This window comes from Arvicola amphibius, chromosome 18 (assembly GCF_903992535.2).
Source record: "Arvicola amphibius chromosome 18, mArvAmp1.2, whole genome shotgun sequence".
NCBI lineage: Eukaryota > Metazoa > Chordata > Mammalia > Rodentia > Cricetidae > Arvicola > Arvicola amphibius.
In genome coordinates this window covers 12,389,177-12,409,667 of record NC_052064.1, presented here as the reverse complement: position 1 = coordinate 12,409,667, position 20,491 = coordinate 12,389,177, and the positions used below count along the sequence as shown (strand labels likewise).

Below are 20,491 nucleotides of genomic sequence, written 5' to 3'. Positions count from 1 at the left end.
GACTTCTTCCCTGCATGGCTATGCTAATATGATAACTTGGATATGGTGATGTTTTTGTCATCCTAATCTGTAGTGTTGCTACGAGCAGGGCAGCTTTTCATCCCGCCCGGATCCCACACAGCTAGCTTTACACCCGAAATAACAACACACAAATTTTATTCTTTTAAACACTGCTTTGGCCCATTAGCTTCAGCCTCTTTCCGGCCAACTCTCACATTTTGATTAACCCGTATTTAGTAATGTGTGTAGCACCACGAGGGGTGGCTTACGGGGAAGATTCTAGCCTACGTGCATCTTGGGTCGGAGCTTCATCGCATCTGACTCACTTCCCTTCTTCCCAGCATTCTGTTCTGTCTACTCCACCCACCTACGTTCTGACCTATCAGGCCAAGCAGTTTTCTTTATTAATTAACCAATGAAATCAACAGATTGATAGAAGACCCGCCTCCATCATCTTAAAGCTATTGCTAGGACATGCTCTGGGCGCACAGTTGACTGTCGCTTAGGAGAGCCATGTGTTTGAATTCTAGCGAACACTGTCGAAGAGCAAGGGTGTAAAGTAGACTGGAGAGATGATGTCATCAGGGAGTCACCGTGACTACTTTGAAGGTTTGAGGAGGACGAATACGGGAGGATCTTCTCATAGTAAGGTGACTAAAAAGATGTAAAGGGTTTCTGGCCATTACGTGTTATGCTGAGGGACCGACTGATAACGGTGGTCACGAGTGGAACCCACGGTCACTCAGATGCTGTGTTGAAGTGCAAGGCTTTGGCAGACAAGTTAAATGTAACACGGCTGAAGTTTCAGTGGACCCGTACAAAAGTATAACATAATACAGATGAGAAGGGGGGGCGTTGGTAAGTTTGAAGCATGTGCAAGTGATTTTCCTTAGATCAAAGAATACAAGCAGTTTAACTGGACAGGTGAACGTCATTGACAAATCATATGTAGCATCCATGGTTTAAAAACCCCAATAAGGGGCCGGATATAGATCAGGGGCCTTGATCTATACGAACCTCAGTGCCCCTTCAGGGCTCGGAATTGGATGTCTATGGCAGGTGAGGATCTGAGGGTAAAAAAATTAACTCAGATACGTTACCTCTGCATATTCTTTATTTTTTCATGTGAGGGGAGAAAGTGAAGCGGAAAGGGGGTGCTGAGGAGAGGAAGAATAAGGGGAAGAATAAGGAAAAGAAAGAAGAAGGAGAGGAAGGGGAAGAAGTAGAAGTGGCAGGGAGATTAAAAAGAATAGTAGGAGTAAGGGCTGATCTCCACATGGGTTTCTAGTTTTTACAGACATAGTTGGAAAATTATACCATGCATATCACAACCACAAAGAGCGCAGGTAGAACCTGACAAAGCAGTGACCCGACCCAAAAAAGAGCCAGCATTCAAGAAGTACTGACTCAGTAGGTAGAGCCCTTGTTCTGCAGAGTACCTAGGTTCAATTGCCAGCGCCCACGTGTTGGCTCACAACCATCCATATTCCAGTTCCAGGGCATTTGATACTATCTTCTGACCTCCATGGGCACCTGGCATGCACGTGGCACATAGACATACATGGAGGCAAAATCCTTATACAAATAAAATAAATCTAAAAAAAATAAAAATGATAAAAAATTTCAACAGGGAATTCTAGAGAAAGATTTGTAGATACAAAATTAGTGAATAGGTAGTGGTTTGGTTGAAATCAAGATTATTAAAGTCATGTGACATCACTTAGAGGCAGGCTTACTATCGTATCAAATTTATAGTCTCCATCTTAAACATGGACAAATTATATTCATAAAGATTAAATGATTTATCCAAAGTCACATAGCCAGTAAATGGCAGCGTGCAGATGGAAAATCCAATACTCGGTCTCCGCTCCCCAATTTTTGTCTTATGCAAGCTGCTTCTAGTTCATGATAGTTTCCAGCAAACAAAACATAGTCATTATTGACAGAAAATGTTTGCTATTGTTTAGTTCTTCGAGACAAGGTTTTCCTTTGTTAGTTCAGGCTGATCTCAAAACTTGCAGCAATCCTTCCTTGACGTCGTGGATACCTAGATTACAGATGTGGGCCACCATGTTCTGTGTTGACTGAACGCACGTATGTTGGATTGGCTTATTCTAGCATGCTAATGAAAACAGAAGTAGCATTCAGAATACATTCCTAACTTTTAAAAATTGGTCTTATCTTATTTTTTTTGGTTTCTTCGAGACAGGGTTTCCCTGTAGTTTCTAGAGCCTGTCCTGGAACTAGCTCTTGTAGACCAGGCTGGCCTCGAACTCAGAGATCCGCCTGCCTCTGCCTCCCGAGTGCTGGGATTAAAGGCGTGCGCCACCACCGCCCGGCTTGGTCTTATCTTTTAAAGTTCATGAAGAAGCACCCATACACAAGGTATTAAGTAAGCTGTCTGCATAAGTGAACTTTTCTGAGTACATTTCTGGTAAGATAGCATTTTCTCTATGCAGTGGAGACCGTCTCATTTCCTATGTTTACAGTGATCCAAGTAGAGCTTTGCTTTACAATAAATAAACAATGTCCTGGGGGAAAAGACAAGATAATTTTGATTATTTCTGTTTCATGAGACTTTATGAAAATGTCCTTAGTCCCTCTTGATGGCATTAAGTACTATTTTATGTTTCAGTAGAAGGCACAAATGACCTCTGTAATGGATGGTTTTCCAGTCCAGTCATTGAAATAAGAATACTTGGCATACTTTCACAATACTACGAACAAACGAAACAGAATCGCACGCACTGTTTCTGGTGTAAATTACAAGGGGCCTTTCCTTGCAGTGGGTGTAGCTGTGGGTGCTTGATTGGAATGGCAACAGGGCTCCTGAGCGGAGGGCTTTAGCTTTGCTGTAATTATTCTCCTTGTGATTCACGGTGTCTTCCCACCTGGATTTTATCATTCGAATGAAAATATTCCCTTGAAATTTGAAAATCTAGAATGCTTCAGAGTTGTTTTTTAAGAAATTACGATAATTATCACTACTGCTGCCCCTGTTGTTCTTCTAAAGACTCTCCTAAAGACGGCCACTCTGTGCTTCTAGACACCCGCTTCAATGTCCTTCATCAGTTGCATAAAGATATGCACCCCCCTCTTCCCGGAATTTGCTAGTTCAGATTCCCAAGAGCTGGAACCTGGCTGGTTCTGTTAATAACATTGCCTCTGCGTGGTAATGTCCCTCAACCCCGCCCCGTTTCCGGGGAAGATGTGTCATATAGTACCAAAGCCAAGGGAGAGCTCTATGTAGAATTCTGGCCAGAACCTATCCTGTTTGGGACACAGGCTGAGTTAACCAAGCATGGTGTGGATGCTGTTGCAATCCCCTGTTTTGTCTGAGGTAAGTCTGCACTACGTAGATTAGCGTTTTGTCCAAAACACTTGGAAGTGTGGGAAATAGTTAACATACCTAAAAAAAATAAGTAGAAAGGCTGCTACTGTTGTCTATGCAACAGTTATTCTTTCTGCTGCCCTTTACCCCTGAATCCTGTTCCACGAAGAAGACTCTAGAGAATTCAGTGATTAATGTCCTTGTCAAAGGATTGACCTAGGTGTGGCCATATAACGTAATTCTGGAAAAGATGTCTGAGGAGATTAAATCTAAGTTTTGTAAAAACATTTGTTTACCTTTAAAGAAGCATGGACTATAGGCTAGCCATTCCTCCCTCCTTTTCCTTCCCTCTTTCATTCTGTTAAGTCTTGGGATATATTTGTCTTCATGAGGTTCTTAGAAATTGCAGCAGCTACATTAGGGCCATTAGAGGAGCCAATTAAGAGAACAGCCCAACCATTATACTGATTGATGACACAGCAGAAAGTTAAAAATTCTCTTGGGGCTGGAGTGATGGCTCGTTGGTTAGAGCACTGGCTGCTCTTCCAGGAACCCTGGATTCAATTCTAAACACCCACATGGCGGCCAACAACAGTTTGAACTCTAGCTCCGGTGGCTATGATGCCCTCTTCTGGCCTCTGTAGGTACCAGGCACACCTGTGGTACACAGATATACCTGTAGGCAAAATACCCGTATACATACAAGAACAACGATAAATTTTAGAAAACAAAGTGTCCTTATTCTCAGTGGTGCTGTGGGTGGGCCAGCCCCGGAAGTACCCTGATGTGATCAGTGGCAGCCTCCAGGCTTGCTACTGAGAGAGCTGCCTCAGAGGTAGAAGAGATGAACAAATTAACCCTTAAACCAAAGATAAATCAGCTTAGGCACAGCGTGAACGAGAGGCAGAGGTTCGCAGACTTAGAATAGGGAGTGAGCTGGGGAGAGGGAGCACATCAGCTCTTTCTGAGGCATACAAGGTTCCGCATACTGCTTCTCTCATGCTGTGCCTGCCTTCTCTTCTGAGGGTTCCCAGAAGGTCCAGAAGTGACCTAAAAAAAGAAAAAGACTGCTAGTTCTAGTTGTCTATGTAACCGTTATTCTTTCAGTTATTGGGTAAGTTCATAGATAGATGGCACCTACATATAACGGAATTTACCTATTCATACTTAAAATGTCTCAAAGTACACACGCGCGCGCACACACACACACACACACATACACACACACACACACACACACTCACACACTCACACAAGGCTCAAGTTTATTCATCTAACAGAGCTGAATGTTAACTGAAAATTCAATTATAATTGCCCTGGAATTTATAATATGATGATGTTTTCATATTTTAATTACTTTTTATTTTATTTTTTTTAAAATCTACATCACACAATCGAACACATCCTAGCTGGCTCTCACTTAAAGCAAAGAGGTAAACCTGTTCCGTGGAATGGGCAGACGGCTCAGTAAATAAAAGCACTTGCTCTGCCAGCTCTAGGACCCGAGTTTGAGCCCCCAGTACCCACATAAGAAGCCAGGCATGGCTGTGTACTCCTTTAGGGGGGCAGAGAAAAGTGGATCCTAGGAGCTCACTGGCCCGCAACCCTAGGCAAAATGATGAACTTCATGTGCGCACGCGCACACGTGTGCACACACACACACACACACACACACACACACACTCACTCATACATGACAGGTGAAGGGGAAATATAAATATACATTCTCAAAAGTAAATGACACTTGGACTTTAGTTTCCTGAGCGTATAGTCATAGATTCTGCAGCACTGTAGGTATGCTTTAATATAGCACTTACTTGTACATTTAGTTTACATTTCAAACAACTGTAGGCATGGTGCTCATGATGACGGGCGTGTGCTCACAACGAGCTGTATGCTCATTGATGGGCTGTGTGCTCATGACTGGCTGTGTGCTTACGATGGGCTGTGTGCTCACGACTGGCCGTGTGCTCATTATGGGACATGTGCTCATGACGGGCTGTGTGCTCATTGACGGACTGTGTTCTCAGGGTGGGCCGTGTGCTCGTGACGGGCTATGTGCTCACGATGGGCCATGTGCTCACGATGGGCCGTGTGCTCATGACAGGCCATGTGCTCATGACGGGCCGTGTACTCAGAGGTTTGCAATTGGGACAACTTGACTTGATGATTCATAAAACCATTTTTAGAAGATTTTTAAAAAGTTGGCCCAGCGTGTATAAATAGAGTGGCATTAAAAATTTATAGCCTCATGTATTCTTTTGAGTTATTCATGGTAATTTTATTTATATTTTAGTGCTTTAAAGTATCTAAAGACCTTTTTGTACCTGGGAAGATGGCTCAGTGGGAAAAGGATTGGCTGTACAAGTACTACAAGGACCAGGTTGCCTGTAACCACAACTCTGGGATGAAGAGACAGGCAGTTTGTGACCTGCCTAGAAGACACACCCACCAATACAAATGTTAGGAGGATAACTAACCATTTTAAAACTGGATTTGAGGCTAGTTCAATGAGATGGAACCCATCCCTGGATACTGTTAATGAGGCCAAGAACCCAAGACGTGCTAGGCCGTGAACCTGTCTATTAAACCTACTATTATTCCGCTAAAGGTGCATAACCGTGAAATGACTCCTAATGATGTGTTGTGATACCCCTGGACCAGTGCATTGCTCAGTCCTCAGCAGAGAAGCTTCTTCTTGCAGTAGATAAGTGATACAGAGACCCATCACTGGGCTATAAGAGAGGCTTAGGAGCACTAGCGCTAAATGGGATGTCTTTATCACTCCCTTTCCCTCAAGGCTCAGGGATCTATAGAGAAGAAAGGTGAAAAGATTGTAAGAGCCAGAAGTAATGGATGACTCCAAGGAAACAGTATTCTCCAGACACAGCAGGACTCGTGCACACATGAACTCATAGCAGAGATTGCCCGCCATAGCATGCAGAAGACCTCTACAAGTTCTAGCCAGAGAAAATCCCAGTACTGAGAATGGGAAGTGGACACAGAGTCCCACGTCTGACAAAGAAACTATATGTAATTGATAACTGCTGGGAGAGAAAAAAATCAGTTTGTTGTGGGTGAAACTGATGATGATTTTTCTCCTCTTAGAGCATGCATGACTATCTTCCAGCATTTGTGAATGCTAGTCACAATGGGTGAAGCTTCTAGGAGAGCCCCACCTCACTTCCTCCATGTTCAACGACATGCATACATGCTGTCTTCAGCCGTGGGTTCGAGAGGGTAACCAACAGCATTGCCAATAGTCTGTGACGTCTTAGGGGTGCTTATGGACCCCTTTGACAACGACTGAGAGATTTGTATCCCACTTCCGGTACTGGGGGTTTAATTTGGTGGTTTGCGATGTCTGTTTGGGTTATTCTCTCCCCCATTGTGTATTTCCACTGAAATTCATTGTATACAGGCGTATATTTTAGGAAACTTCTTCAGTAGTAGTTTTCGTATTCAAGATGGTGCAGCCGTTGAGAGGACTGTCTGCCCTTGTAAAGGACCCGGATTCAATTCCCAGCACCCACGTCGTGCGTCACAATCATCTTTAACTCCAGTTCCATGGTATCTTACATTCTATTCTGGCCTCCATGCGCACTGCGTGAGTGTGGTACACAGACAAGCATTTAGGCCAAAAACCAATACACTGTCTAAAGTAAATAAATAGTTAAGTATTTAATTAGGTGAGCATCCAATCACACGAGAAGATTGTTTAGAAGACTTTAAGAATAGCTTCAAAATGTTGGTGAGGTTTTACTTTTCACTTCTTTGTTTTTATTAGTGTGTGTGTGTGTGTGTGTGTGTGTGTGTGTGCACGTACCTGTGTGCGTGTAGATGTGGTGCTTGGGCGTCAGTTGCATGTGAAGGTCAGAGGACAACTTGGGAGAGGTCGTTGTCCTTCCACGATGTGAGTCCCAGGGACTGAAGTCAGGTTGTCAGGCTGGGCAGCTGGGCAGTTGGCAGGTCTTTACCTGCTGCCCCACCTTGGCAACACTTTTCCCATTCCTTTTCTTTTTCTGTGTGTGATAGGAACTAATAATTTATAAAAAAAAATAGCATACATGGCCCATCTGGTAAGGTATGAGTAGTAAGAAAGCTAGAGTAAAGAAAAAAAAAAACATGACTAAAATATCTTAAAAAAAACCCAAAACACTGGTGTTGCTATAGTTTCCTAGCTCCGGTGCTGAGTGGGGAATTGGCTCTGCTCTGCCGTGGGCTAACAGGTGGTAAAGGCGGTTCGGTTTTCTCTATTCCCTTGTAGAAGCGCTGTCTAGCGTATTTCCTCCTTGCTGCCTCCTTCCTTCCTCTTCCCTCTCTGCAAAGTGTTGATTTTGTTTTAAAAATATGAATTAGAGAATTGTTAAAGTAGATATGTGTGATGCAATTTTTCAAATGTGATGTATATTTAAAGCCACCCCCTCCCCCCCACTCCCAGCCTTGAAGTACTGGGAATCAAACCCAGGGCCTGGAGAGTATCCTCCTTAACTGCCATCTCTTTTTCATTGTAGTGAGTTGCTGTCCTCTGGTTATGTCGAGAGACACATTGAACGTGGAGGCAAAGTCGTGGAAAACAAAGTAAGTGAGAATTTCCTTCCTTTGGGAGCAATCTTTTTAAACACTGAGTTTGGGACCCAGGACTTTGTGCTCGCTGAACATGCGTTCTACCAACTGAGCTGGACTCCTTACGTGAAGTTCTACGTGCCGTAAAGCATGCCTAGCATCAATCTCGGGAAGATCTCTGCTCACTTGTCACAGACCTCTGTTGGGAAAAGTCGAGTGCAGCGCATTCGATTTAGGGCGTGCATATGAAGCCAGGAGAGGAATACGGTCCCACGGAAAATGTCATTGTTGGCCTGGTAAAATTGTAATTTTAATATAAAATATTTTAAAATGTAATACTAACAGAGATGTACGTAAACCATGCTTGGACTGATGACTTGTTAAAAGTCGGCGCCTATGACGTCCATCCTGTTCAAGCTGCGGAGCCTGGTCGGCCAGCGCACCTGTTGCTTTGCACATCCAAGCCCCGCCTCCTTGCCCTGCAGAGAGCCTCCTCAAAACCATCCTCCCTGTGAGGCTGTCCTTTCCGCACCGTGATTTATAGTTTGATCACCAAAGCACACGGCTCTTTAGTTTTGTCTATGTGTGCTTTAAATTGTCTCAAGCTTTATTTGATCTTTTCATAAGTTTACTTGTTGCAGAAATGACATTTTATCTTATGCAGTTTCTCATAGTCTAGATTCTACTGTTGATTACAATTTTATATTTGGAGCAAGTAAAATACACCCAAGTGGATTATCTTTAACAAATAACCACTTAGGACCTTTAGGGCCTTTTAGGTTTCATTGAATGCAGTTTTATCTTGCACAATCCTGATTTTAAAGTTCTTTCTTTTATAGCTGTCTTTATAACTTTCCCCTCCAAGGTTATAAAAAGTCTTTATGTAAAAAGAGATACTTATTTTTATTCTTTTAATAAGACAGAAGTTTCACCTTTAACTTTTGTGTATTTTTGATCCACTAAAAACTAAGTTCTGCAAGCTATGGCGGTGGCTCAGTCAAGCAAAATGTCTAGCATACAAGTGTGAGGGCTTGACTTCTGGTACCCGGCAGCTGTGTGGAAGCCAGGCAGGAAGCACCCGCCTGGAACCCCATCAGTGCAGAGGCAGAGATGAAGCAGAGGAGTTCTGGGGCCAGGGGGCCGGTTGACCAGCTAGGTTTGGCCAATTTGTTCAGCTCGATGTTCATTGAGTTTCAGACTCAGTCTCAAAAGACGATCCTGACATTGGCCTCTGACTGTTCCATGCGCAGGCACACATGTGCATGTGTATAAACATCATACACATGTACACATGCATGATCACATAGACCTCTTACAATAAAAATAACAATGAGATTCTAAATGTAACATTTTGTGTTCGATACGAACTTTATTGTTTGTCTATGTCTATACCTGTGTTCCAGTTAGGTTTCCTTTATAAATCATGATGGCTCTTATCTAAGTATTTATAGTACGTCAGAGACATTTGTTCCCTCTCATAATCAATATAACAGTCCCTGGAGATATGTATTGTTTCCTTTTCGTGAAGTAAACAAGACTTGTGAAGTTTTACATTCTGCCCAAGGTAGATTAAGAAGTGACAGCATCGGAATTTAAGCCCAGGACATCCAATGTTAATTCATATGGACTTTAAAAGATGAATTGTATATTTGTATGTACATATCTTTTCATATTTTTAGTTTTTGAGAAAGAGACTTATTCCTGTAGTCTGGGCCAGTCTCAGATTCGCATCGATACTCCTGCCTCAGCTTTCTAAGCGCTGAAATTACAGCTGTGAGCTCCCAGACCTGGCACCTAGAATGCGCAGGCACTTGCAATTAGAATATAGTAGGGGTGCAGTTTTCAGCGTGGAGAGTGGAGAACAGCAACTTTGGGTGTGAAAGAGAGGAAAACCGAAGAAATGAATGGTGGCAAGAGATTCCAAACCACACAGCTTGCTGTCTTTAAGTTGGACTTTGTTGTTGTTTCTGTTGTTTTTTGTTTGTTTGTTTTGATTTTTGAGGGTGTGGTCTTAGAACTGCATTGAACTCGTGGTATTCTGGGTCTCTGAGATTTCCAGTCACAGAGGCCCAGCATCCAGGACTGATCATGATAACCGACATTTACTACTGATGACTCGGTTGTGTGCACTCTTTGCACCTGTTCCACCCTCGAAGTGACCTGTTATCATTAATATAACTTTTCCTGCTTTACAGAGAGCTTACATAGACACAGTGTGAGCCTCGATTCACTTCGTGGCCAGGCCATCTGCCAGAGATCCTCTACCAGATCAACTATAGGATCAACTATAGTGTGCACAAGATAGGAGGGCCATGGAAAGTTGAAATGGATTTTATTAGCCTTTTTTACGCATATGTAACTGGTTTTGGAGGTTTCTAGTAACAGTGACAATACATCATTGCTTTTAATCCATGAACTAAAGTGGTAGCTTGTCTGAAGACCCTATAGGTTTTCTCTCAGCTTGGGTTAAACTAACTTTGTTTAGGTTTTCTGGGTTGTCAGTTGCCTCAGGGCAATGCTGGTGACACACCTCCTTCATTTTCCCCGTATAAACATCTTGGGAAGATAACCCTAGCACAAGTTTTCGAGCACTAAGTGAGGAATGGAAAATCATATTCTTGTATCAGTGGGTGAGGGGACAGATTTCCTCAGGGTCAAAAAGCAAAGTAAGCATTTCTGTGGAGCTGTGGTTTATCTACCTCCAGTGAAAGATCATGGCCATTCATTAGCATTATTATTTCTGAGTATTTTTAATTGTTTCATTTCTAATGATAATAATCAAAGCAATGGGCAAGGAATGTCTATTTTAATAGCACAAGTATTTCTAAATATAATAATTCCAATTTGCCTTTGTGTTAGAGTTCTCAATACTAAGGTTAGGCGTGTAGAGAGAGTATTGACTTTAGGCTGGCAACTAACTGGTTACTACTCATTGACTTGGGTACATTTGATTTTCCCCAGAAATCATTGCTTCGGAGTCTTAATTGGGTTCTCAGTGTCAGGGGAAAGATGGCTAAGAATACAAAGGAGTGTGGGTCAAGGTTAAAATCTGGAATGGGTAAAAAGATTGCAGAAAGTGCTGTGTGATGGATAGCAGGTGTCAGAGGAGAAAGTACTTAATGGCAAGAGAGGTTACTGTGACACTTGGGGAGCCTTTTAGGCTGACAAAATGTAATTTCATTAAAAATATTTTAAGGGAAACTCAAATGACCCTTCTTTCTGGAAACAGATAGGGGAGTTGACACAGGAGCAAAGAGGAAGCCTTGGGTTTTCTACATCCATCTTTCTTCCATAAGGGTGTGCATGTTATGAAAGATTTCTTGAGTGTGTGTGTGTGTGTGTGTGTGTGTGTACGCACATGTATGTGTGTACATGCCCCATGCCAGGTTGCGTGTTCGCAGGTCAGAAGATGACTTGTAGGAAGGAGTCAGTTTTCTCACCCCACCATTGTGGTTCTGGGGATTGAACTCAGTTAATGGGTCTGGCAGCAAATGCCTTTACCCATAGAGCCACCTTGCTGTCTCCCCCCCATGAACTATTTCCATCTTGGTATACTACCATCTTCCTGCAGACACCTGCACTACTAAATTCCTTTTGCATTCATTTTCCTAAATCAGATTCCCAGCTCATTTCTTCCTTCCTAAAATAGAGATTTCTTTTTAAACCTCTTTAAAGCCCTACCCTAATCTTTTTGTTTTCTTTAGCGAACAAGTTCGTAACGGGGGGCAAAGCTACTATAAGGACAGTTGTAGGAAATCATTCAGAAAAAATTTAAATGTGGTGACTGTTGGGACCACAGATATTTTCCTAGCTTTGTATTTTCCCACGAACCTAAGCAGCCCCAGGAGAAAGACTGCTTGTCATCTCCGTCACACTTCAGGTTTCTCCTATCTCATTTTCTAGATTCCTCTCCAAGAAGCGCGATTCCTATCTAACCTTCTAGCAATTCAAAAGCTTCCTTTGTGCTGAAAGGATGGTGTTTTTGACATACTCTTAGGTGTTTTATTTAAAAAACAAAACAAAACCCCAAACCCTTCACAAGTAATTCTATACTGTGACGAACTGTTGTAGACTATTTTCTTAGTTCAGGCACAGTCAGTTTTCATTAGTGATAGAATTTGGTTCATCTAAGATGTCATTGTTTAGTGAGTACATTCTATTATTTCTACCTTTTTTTAAATTAAAAAATGACAGGAGCTTTAGTTCATGTATCCTTTTATATGCAACTAAAATTTCACTCAAATTGTTTCATGTAACTGAATAGTACAAAAGTACTTGAATTGTTTCTTTGGCACTCCAAGAAGCACAGATTAAGTATTATACTGTCAGGTCAGTACATCTCATAAGCATATTTGTTATAGCTGAAAAGATGAACCCAGCTATAGTTGGTTGTCTTGTATTCATTTACTCTTTTGGGGGGCCTGCCCCCAGCTCCCAAATAAGTGGAGGCTTACTTATGAATGCCCAGCCATAGCCTGGCTTCTTTCTAGACATCTTTTTAAAAATTGTCCCATCTACCTTTTGCCTCTGGGCTTTTGTCTTTCTCAATTTTTGTATTTCTTTTTTTTTTTTTTACTTCTTACTCCGTGGCTTGCTGTGTATGTGGGTGGCTGGATTCTCGGGTCCTCCTCTCCTCCCTTTCTTAGTTCTACATCTTTTCTGTCCATATATTTCTCCTCCTATTTATTCTCTCTGCCCCAGCCCCACATGTCCTTTCTCCTGCCTAATTGTTGGTCATTCAGCTCTTTATTAGACCATCAGGTGTTTTAGACAGGCAAAGTACAGATTTAAATAAATGCAACATAAAAATGCATCAAATATTTGCAACAAATATTCTTTAAACAGCATAAACAAATGTAACCCATCTTTAATATTCCACAACACACAAAAGTCAATCTGCTTTTGCTTATTTTGGATATTGACTTTCCTTGTTGATTCTCAAAACTGCTTTAACCCTACAGACTCACAGTTCCATCTATGAAACAAGAATAGTAAACCATTAAGTAGGAAAGGAAAACTGGGCTTTGGTGTTTAGTGACTTCTGCTGAATGTGTTAGAGCAGAGCCGTCCCCACCATTGTCAGTTGGAAGCAGACCCCTGTCTTTTTCTCAGGTAGCTTTTTAGTGCAGCCTTGATTTTAGAAGCTACCTTGGAGGTGCAATGCAAGCAGCATCTGCTGGCGCCAAATGATCTTTGCCAAGCTATCCTCTCTGTCCCTATCATCCCCTCTCCTCCCTTCCCCTCCCCTCCCCACCTTTCTCTCCCCTCCCCTCCTTTCTTGCCCCTTCTTCTCCTTTCCCTTCTCTCACCTCTTACTTTCAGGCTTTACTATGTAGCTCAGGCTGGCCTTGAACTCAGTTTTCCTGGTATATCCTTTTGAGTGCTGCAATTGCAGTGTGTAAGCCACCATACCTAGCTTACTAAGCCATTTTTTAAATTTAATTATTCTGTATTTTTAAATAACTCAGCAACAGCCTTCCTCTTCCAAGATGCCTCTCTTACTTACAACTGTATCTTATATTTGAGAGACACATGATTTTTGTCTAGAATTCTAAATACAGTAGCTTTTGCAGAGACTCTTGGATAATGCTTAGTTACCTTAAGAGTCACTGAGTCATATGGCTGGGGAGATGGTTTTAGAAAGGAATAAAAAAATGAATTTATTTATAGAAGCTGTTACTTAAGCTTAAATCATGGGCTGTGTGGAGATAGGGAGGCTTCCATGCAGTGAAAGGAATTCAGTGATGTGCATTTTATGGCTGGCTGGCTGGGAAATGTCAACGGAAGATCCCAGGTCCTTGGAGGGGCTCTACCCACTGAGCTGTATCGCCAGCTCTGGAGCAGAATTCTTTACCAGAACGTAAACAATGATGACAAACATTCCCTGATGCAATGACAGGAATATTTGGCAACTGCAGCTACCATGTGTTAAACTCTGTAGTTACATTATTTTTGTAGCTGCACATTCTGAGAGATTTAGGTTAAGCGCTGTCAGCACTAAGCTTGAATTCTGAGAACAGAACCTTTATTGCAGGACAGAAGTCAAGTTCAGGTGTGGGAGATACAAGTCAAGACATGCACATTAACACGCCCCGCCGAAGTTGTGTTTGCCAGAATAGAACTGGTACAGGCATGGTGTGTGTGTCTCAGTTACCTTCCTACTGCGGTGAGAAGACACCAAGTAAGGCAACTTTCAAAAGAAGGAATTTAACTGGGGACTTGCTTACACTTTCAGAGTGTTAGTGCATGGCCCCTGTGGTGGGAACATGGCAGCAATCAGGCGAGGCACTGGAGCAGTAGCTGAGAGCTCACTTCTGATCCACAAGGAGAGGTGGAGAGTTGGGGGATGGAGAGCTAGCTTCAAATCCCACTTACATCAATCAAAACTAGGTAGTACAGATAAATACAATTTTAGAATAAGGTTACTTAGAAAACTTTCTTCTCAAGTCCCTTCTCTAAGACCGTTTAGCCATGCCTTACTTAAAGTTGGCCAGTTAATAAGATTAGAGTGATTTAAATATTTGTGTTTGTTTATACATCTTTGTCATAGGTGAACATCTGATTATCAGATGTGAGTATATTAACTTTAAATTCTATTATTTTTTATTTTATTTTACTTTATTATTTTATTTCATTTTTGTTTTTTTGAGACAGAGTCTCACCATGTAGCCTCGGCTAGCCTATAACTCACTATATTCATAAGGCTGGCCTTGAATACCTAGAGGTCTGACAGCTTTTGCCTCCTTAGTACTGAATTAAAGGTCCCACCCACCATGCTATCATTTTATTGTTTTAAGCCTGGCTTACTGTGTGGTCCAATTAGCCTTTAATAATCTTTCCTCCTGCCCCTCCCTGCCTCCTAATGCTAGAATTTTAGGTTTGCTCCTCCATGTCCCAGCTGAATTAATTCATTAATTAATTAATTGTGACTCCTTAACTACTAGCATTGCTTTAAAAAGTATTGCAATAATTATATTCATCCTTTGAGAAGATCACACAATGTATTTTGGTTGCATTTATCCTCTTCTTGCCCTTCTAACTGTTCCAGATCCACCCTCAACCTCCTTACCCACACCCAACTTTGTGCCCTCTTTACCTTGTCAAATTTCTGTTGCTAGTATACTCAGTGGTTGTGAGACCATCCAGTAGAGCATGATCAACCTACCAGGGACCACACTCTTTAAGAAAACTGATTCTCCCTTGAGAAGCCATCACCCCACTCTCCTCTGTGCTAGAATGTCACCTGGCTTGATCTTATGTCATCTTGTGCAGACAAGCTCAGCTGCTGTGGGGTCATGAATACAGTGGTCCTGTTATGCGGAAGTCACTGCTTAATTCTGGTCTTCTGATAGCTCTTACAATTTTTCTGTGCTCTCTTTTTCAATGGTCCCTGAGCTTTGTGTGGGTGTGGGACATGATGTTGGTGGTCCATTGATGGGGAATATTTGTTTAACTATTGAAAGATGAGTTGCATTTGTTTAACTATGTAAAGATGTGTTGCTGTTTTGCCTTGCCTGCCTAAGACATTTGATTGGTCTAATAAAAAGCTGAATGGCCAATAGCGAGGGAGGAGATATAGGCGGGACTTCTGGGCAGGGAGAGTCAGTAAGAGGAGGAATTTAGGCTCAGAAGAAGAAAGAAAAAAAGACATCACTGAGATGCCAGGGGCCAGACAGCCGCACATGGAGGAAGCAGGAAAGTAGGATATACAGGATGAGAGAAAGGTAAAAGGTGCAAGGTCAAATGTAGATAAATAGAAACAGGCTAATTTAAGTTAAAAAGAGATAGTGGGACAAACATAAGCTAAGGCTGAGCATTCGTAATTATTAATAAGTCTCCATGTCTTTATTCAGGAGCTGGTTGGCAGCCCAAAGAGAAGGATAACTACAGCCCATTTGTGGCTGAGAACTTCCCTGATAATTAATCTCCACATTTTGATCAGTTATCAGTTTATATTTTAGCAGCAATCCATTGTACAGAGAAAATCCGATAAGGACTGAACACTCTACTGGTCTGTGGGCATAGAGATAAAAATTTAGACAGCAGTTGAATGCTGTGTCCATTCAGCACAATAATAGTAAGTTTATCCCTGGCATTTTTGTTCTACTCAACTATGGGTTCTTGGCAAGAGTTACAAATGAGGCACGCATTTCCTTTTGTGGAACAGGGCTTAAGCTAAGCAGAAAGTTGTTGATTAACCCAATAACATCCATGCCCCTGTTGCACCCATGAGTGCATTGCTGTACAGTTATTATTGTAATTCACAGCCTTTACAGCTGGATTAGTCTGTTGAAGACATTTTGGCTCATCAGCCTACATGGCATCTTCCAGTTTTATGAAATCTACCCATCAGGGAAGAAGTTTCCTGGCCAGTTCCAACTTCATTTCTTTGTGTATGACCAAAGTGTAAAGTAGCTTCAGCAATAGGGTCTTACCATCAAGTTCTGGCAGGCAACCAAGGACAGTGGCAATAGCCTGTATTGTTTTGGCAGTGTGTGGGATAACTCTGACCAACAGCTTAAGGGGAGATAGCCCACACCTGGCACTGGGCTTTTTACTTGGTAATCTGTGGCTTCTGGGAGTTGCATTATATCCCCTGTGTGGGATAAGTTCAATGAAATCACTCATATGGATACCTATATATTCAGGGAGCTTATAAAATAGCATATGGCTTTAAAAAACATTCTTATTAATTATCCCTTCCCCAATACCCTTTCTGCCATACTTTATCATCTCTGTCCCCGTCTAAACATCCCTTCCCTTTCAAAGTTGCTGGGTTTTTTTTTTTTTTGAGACAGAGTTTCTCTGTGTAGCCCTGCCTGTCCTGGAACTCACTCTGTAAACCATGCTAATCTCAAACTCAGGGATCTGCCTACCTCCACCTCTCAAGTGCTGGGATTAAAGGTGGGTGCCACTACCTGGCTTTTTTTAAAGTTTTTTTTCAACTGTCAATATTAAAATGTAATTGCACCATTTTCCCCTTTCCTCCCTTCAAGTCTTCCCATGTATTCCCCTCCCCTGTTCTCTATCAAGTTCTTCCTCCCTTTTATTCTGACAAGGCCTCACTGCATAGCTCATAGTACCTGAACCTCACTCTGTAGCCCAAGTTGATCTCATACAGTTAGTAGTCAGTTTCCTCTGCTTCCCAGCTGATGAGATTGCAAGCATGAGCTACCACAACTGGCGCCTAAGAAAAAGTTTATTTTGTTGTTCTTAAAACTGAGGCTCATGTAGCTCAGGCAGGCCTTGAACCCAGTATGTACTTAAGGCTGGTACTAAATGTCGACTCTGGCTGCCTTCATCTTCCAAGTGCTGGGGTTGCAGGTATGTAAGTGCTGGGTATGTATCATTACACCAGCATTATATATGACTGTGTGTGTCTCTGTGTGTGTGTGTGTCCTCAAGATAACCACATAAGAATGGGATTGACACTTTCTAAAAGACAGGTGGAAAGAAGCTTTAACCTATGACCATTTAATAAATAATTGAATTGAGCTTCATAGGTGGTAGTGGGTTTCAATTCCAATATCTTCTTATTTAGAAATCACTCTGTGATTGCAAGTGGGGCCAGTACTGGAAACCCTGCCCTTTGCATCTTCTGGGTTTGAACTGATGTCAATTTTAAAACACTGTCACTTGAACTAGTGAATTGAGTTACAAGGATAACTCAGTTTTTGTTGTTACTAGTGCAAAATAGTGTTTTTCATAGGTATTTTAAATCTTCCATAAAAGTATAGGTGGACTAAACAGTTTGGATGTCAGGGGTACTAGAATCTTGGGGCACTGATTTTTGTTGGCTCATAATTGCCATATAATGGTGTCCAATAGAAAGAGTTACTTTAATTGGCTTTCTGCTAATTCAGACTTCAAACTAAGTCTTATTGTATGGGTAAGTGTGACGTCAGTTGTTTAATGTTAATTTCTTGGGAGACTTAATGGCTTCTCCGAATGAATACAAACCTATTGTGATCCCTTAATAAGTCTACTGGTAGCATATTTTCTCTTGTAAATGAAACACCTGTTTTCAGTGGTTTTAAAATGTATGATGATTAGGCCAGATGTGGTGGAGCATGCCATAAATTCCAGCACCCAGATGACAGAGGCAGGTAGATCTCTGATTTTGGGCCAGCCTGGTCTACAAAGTGGGTTTTAGGTCATACAGGGCTACATAGCAAGACCTTGTGAGGGGAAAAAAAAAGACTGTTCTTGTTTTACATTCTCCACATTTTATATTTTATAAATTAATACTTATATTTTTATAAAGCTGATATTACTACTACAGAGTTCCTATCTTCATAATATTGACTTTAGACTATATGTTGACTTGGTAGACATCTGGTCACTTTAGGGAGCAGGTGCCATGCAGAACACCCCTCCCCCAGACCTCAGATCGCAAAGCATGATGGGCCTCAGTAATGCCATCTCTCTGTCCCTCGAGGTCGCTGAGGTAAAGGAGGTCCAGACCCAGGCTCGCCTTTCAACCTTTTCATTTTGACCCTCATCCTTTCAGGTCTCCTCTGCATACACACAGCCTCCAAACCTGAGCCGGTGTGGGTTGAGGACTCAGTGGCCCTGCACACAAACCTAGAGAGTGAGAATCCCTGTTCCAGCTGGGCGTGGTGGCACATTCAGGCGGACCTCTGTGATTTTGAGGCCAGCCTGGTCTATGTAGTAAGTTCCAGGACATCCAGGGCCATATAGAAGGACTCTGTCTCACCCCCACCAACACACACACATACACACATACACACATACACACCCACACATGCATGTCCACATGCGAGAGACAGAGAGACAGAGACAGAGAGAGAGACGGAGAAGAGAGAGGAAGGAGAGGAGAGAACGAACCGTGTTTCTATCTTTCTCATGAGGAAAATGAAAACTCAGCTCAATTCATTGGCTAGGCCCAACTGCCCAGAAAAGAATTGATTTAAAACAACAACAACAACAACAAAACCCCAAACCAAACAAAACATATATTGACCTGATACCAATACTGATAACTGGGCTGCATCGTGATAGACGACCAGAGTTGAAGCAGTAACAAGAGCAAGTGCTCCCTATGTCCTGGGCACTAGCAGACTCATTTCACATACCTATTAAGCAATCTTTTCGTTGTTACCCTCAATTTACATATAAAAAACAGAGGCAAGAGGGTTGAACTTACTGGCCCAAGAATTTGGGGTCAAGAAGCCTGGTACTAGAATTTGTGTTCTTCTCCAGCACAGTCTGGGGCTCTCTGGAGACAAGCATAATAGCAGAGGAATTAGAATGTGAATCTTTGTACTCCAACACTTCAGCAACACCTCCTTTGGCAGTTGTGTTTAATGAGCTATAATGTGGAGATGGAATTAGTTCAGATGAGTCTCAATTATTCCAATAGAAACGTCCCATTCTTTCAAAGAAGACACAAGTCCCTCTAAAGGGTGCTGATGATAGTCTCAGCCATTTGTTCTTGCAGTTATTTTTAGCCCCTCTTTATTCTCTACAGAAGTTAAATTGTGCATTGTTCCCTACGGGGGAACATAGTGACTTCCAAGCCATTATGTCTGAAGTATGTTTCTGCCTTGCACATGGCAAGCACATGCTCCGTCCTCATGCCCGTCTTGTGCCTACACATGCGTTTATCTGCATCTGGAAAAAATGTGAAATTTTATGAGCAAGAGTAATGAAGCTGAAACATATCATCATCTTGCCAAAAACTCGAAGAGATTTGATTATATCCTTGCCAAAGTCATTAAAGTGTCCACCCCGCCCCCTTCCTCTCCCTTCTTTTCAACACACAAAGGAGCTACACAATCTCGTAAACAAACAGAGAAAATGTTTGGTCCGTCCTCACGCATGCATGAACTGTTCCAGGTCTTCTGCTAACCGTATTTTTGTCTACTACCAGGCATTTGTGTATGGCTCATCGCCACTGTGGGCTTGGTGGGGCATGCATTTCCTCTCTGGCAGACTTATGCAAACATATGCTCTTCTACCATATTGCAATCAGTGTGGTTCAGGAAAGTCTTGGATTTCATGATTTGATTCTCTTTGAATTATGGGAAAAAAGAGTTCTTCGAGGAGTAAGTTTCCTTTCCTTCTGGGCCGAAGGTTGCCCTCGGTCCGTCATTACAGATAATGCACCACCTCCTAGTGGTTTTATAAAGATTATGAGTCGTCTTCACGCTGGAGCCTAAAGAAAATCTATTGGCTCATCACCAGCGGATACAGGTCAGGCCCCAGTGCTGGGGCTACAGAGAAATAAAGTGACAGCTGCTGTCCCCATGAGTTCTGTCCTCGAGCTTTGCTTGGAAGCTGTGTAGTACAAAGCCCCCCCTATTTTCTTCCTAGTGTAACGTTTCTGTTTGCCCAGTTAAGTATCCAAGGAATTCTGCCGCTAGTTAACATTCGAGATCTTATCTGTACAGATAGATAACATTTAAGATCTTATCTTTGAAACAGTTTCAGAGAAAAATATTTAAAAAGCAAAGTGGCACTAATTGTGTTTTGTGTATAGAACTAATTACGGTAGAAGAGTTTTTCTATTTTAATTCTGAAACCAACCTTTTCATTATATAATGCCTTTTCAAATACACTCTTGGCAATTTC

The 20,491-nt window shown here is 42.0% G+C and overlaps 1 protein-coding gene across 16 annotated transcripts in view; it reads left to right on the top strand.

Moving 5' to 3' along the window:
• The window catches only part of Adam22 (ADAM metallopeptidase domain 22), a 199,987-nt gene that overhangs the window by 85,480 nt on the left and 94,016 nt on the right, over positions 1-20,491 (top strand). For all 16 annotated transcript variants that reach the window (XM_042054279.1, XM_038315348.1, XM_042054276.1 and 13 more), the window contains one exon: positions 7,846-7,912. In XM_042054279.1, coding sequence (XP_041910213.1) covers positions 7,846-7,912 — 67 coding nt within the window. The remainder of the gene's footprint in view (positions 1-7,845; positions 7,913-20,491) is intronic.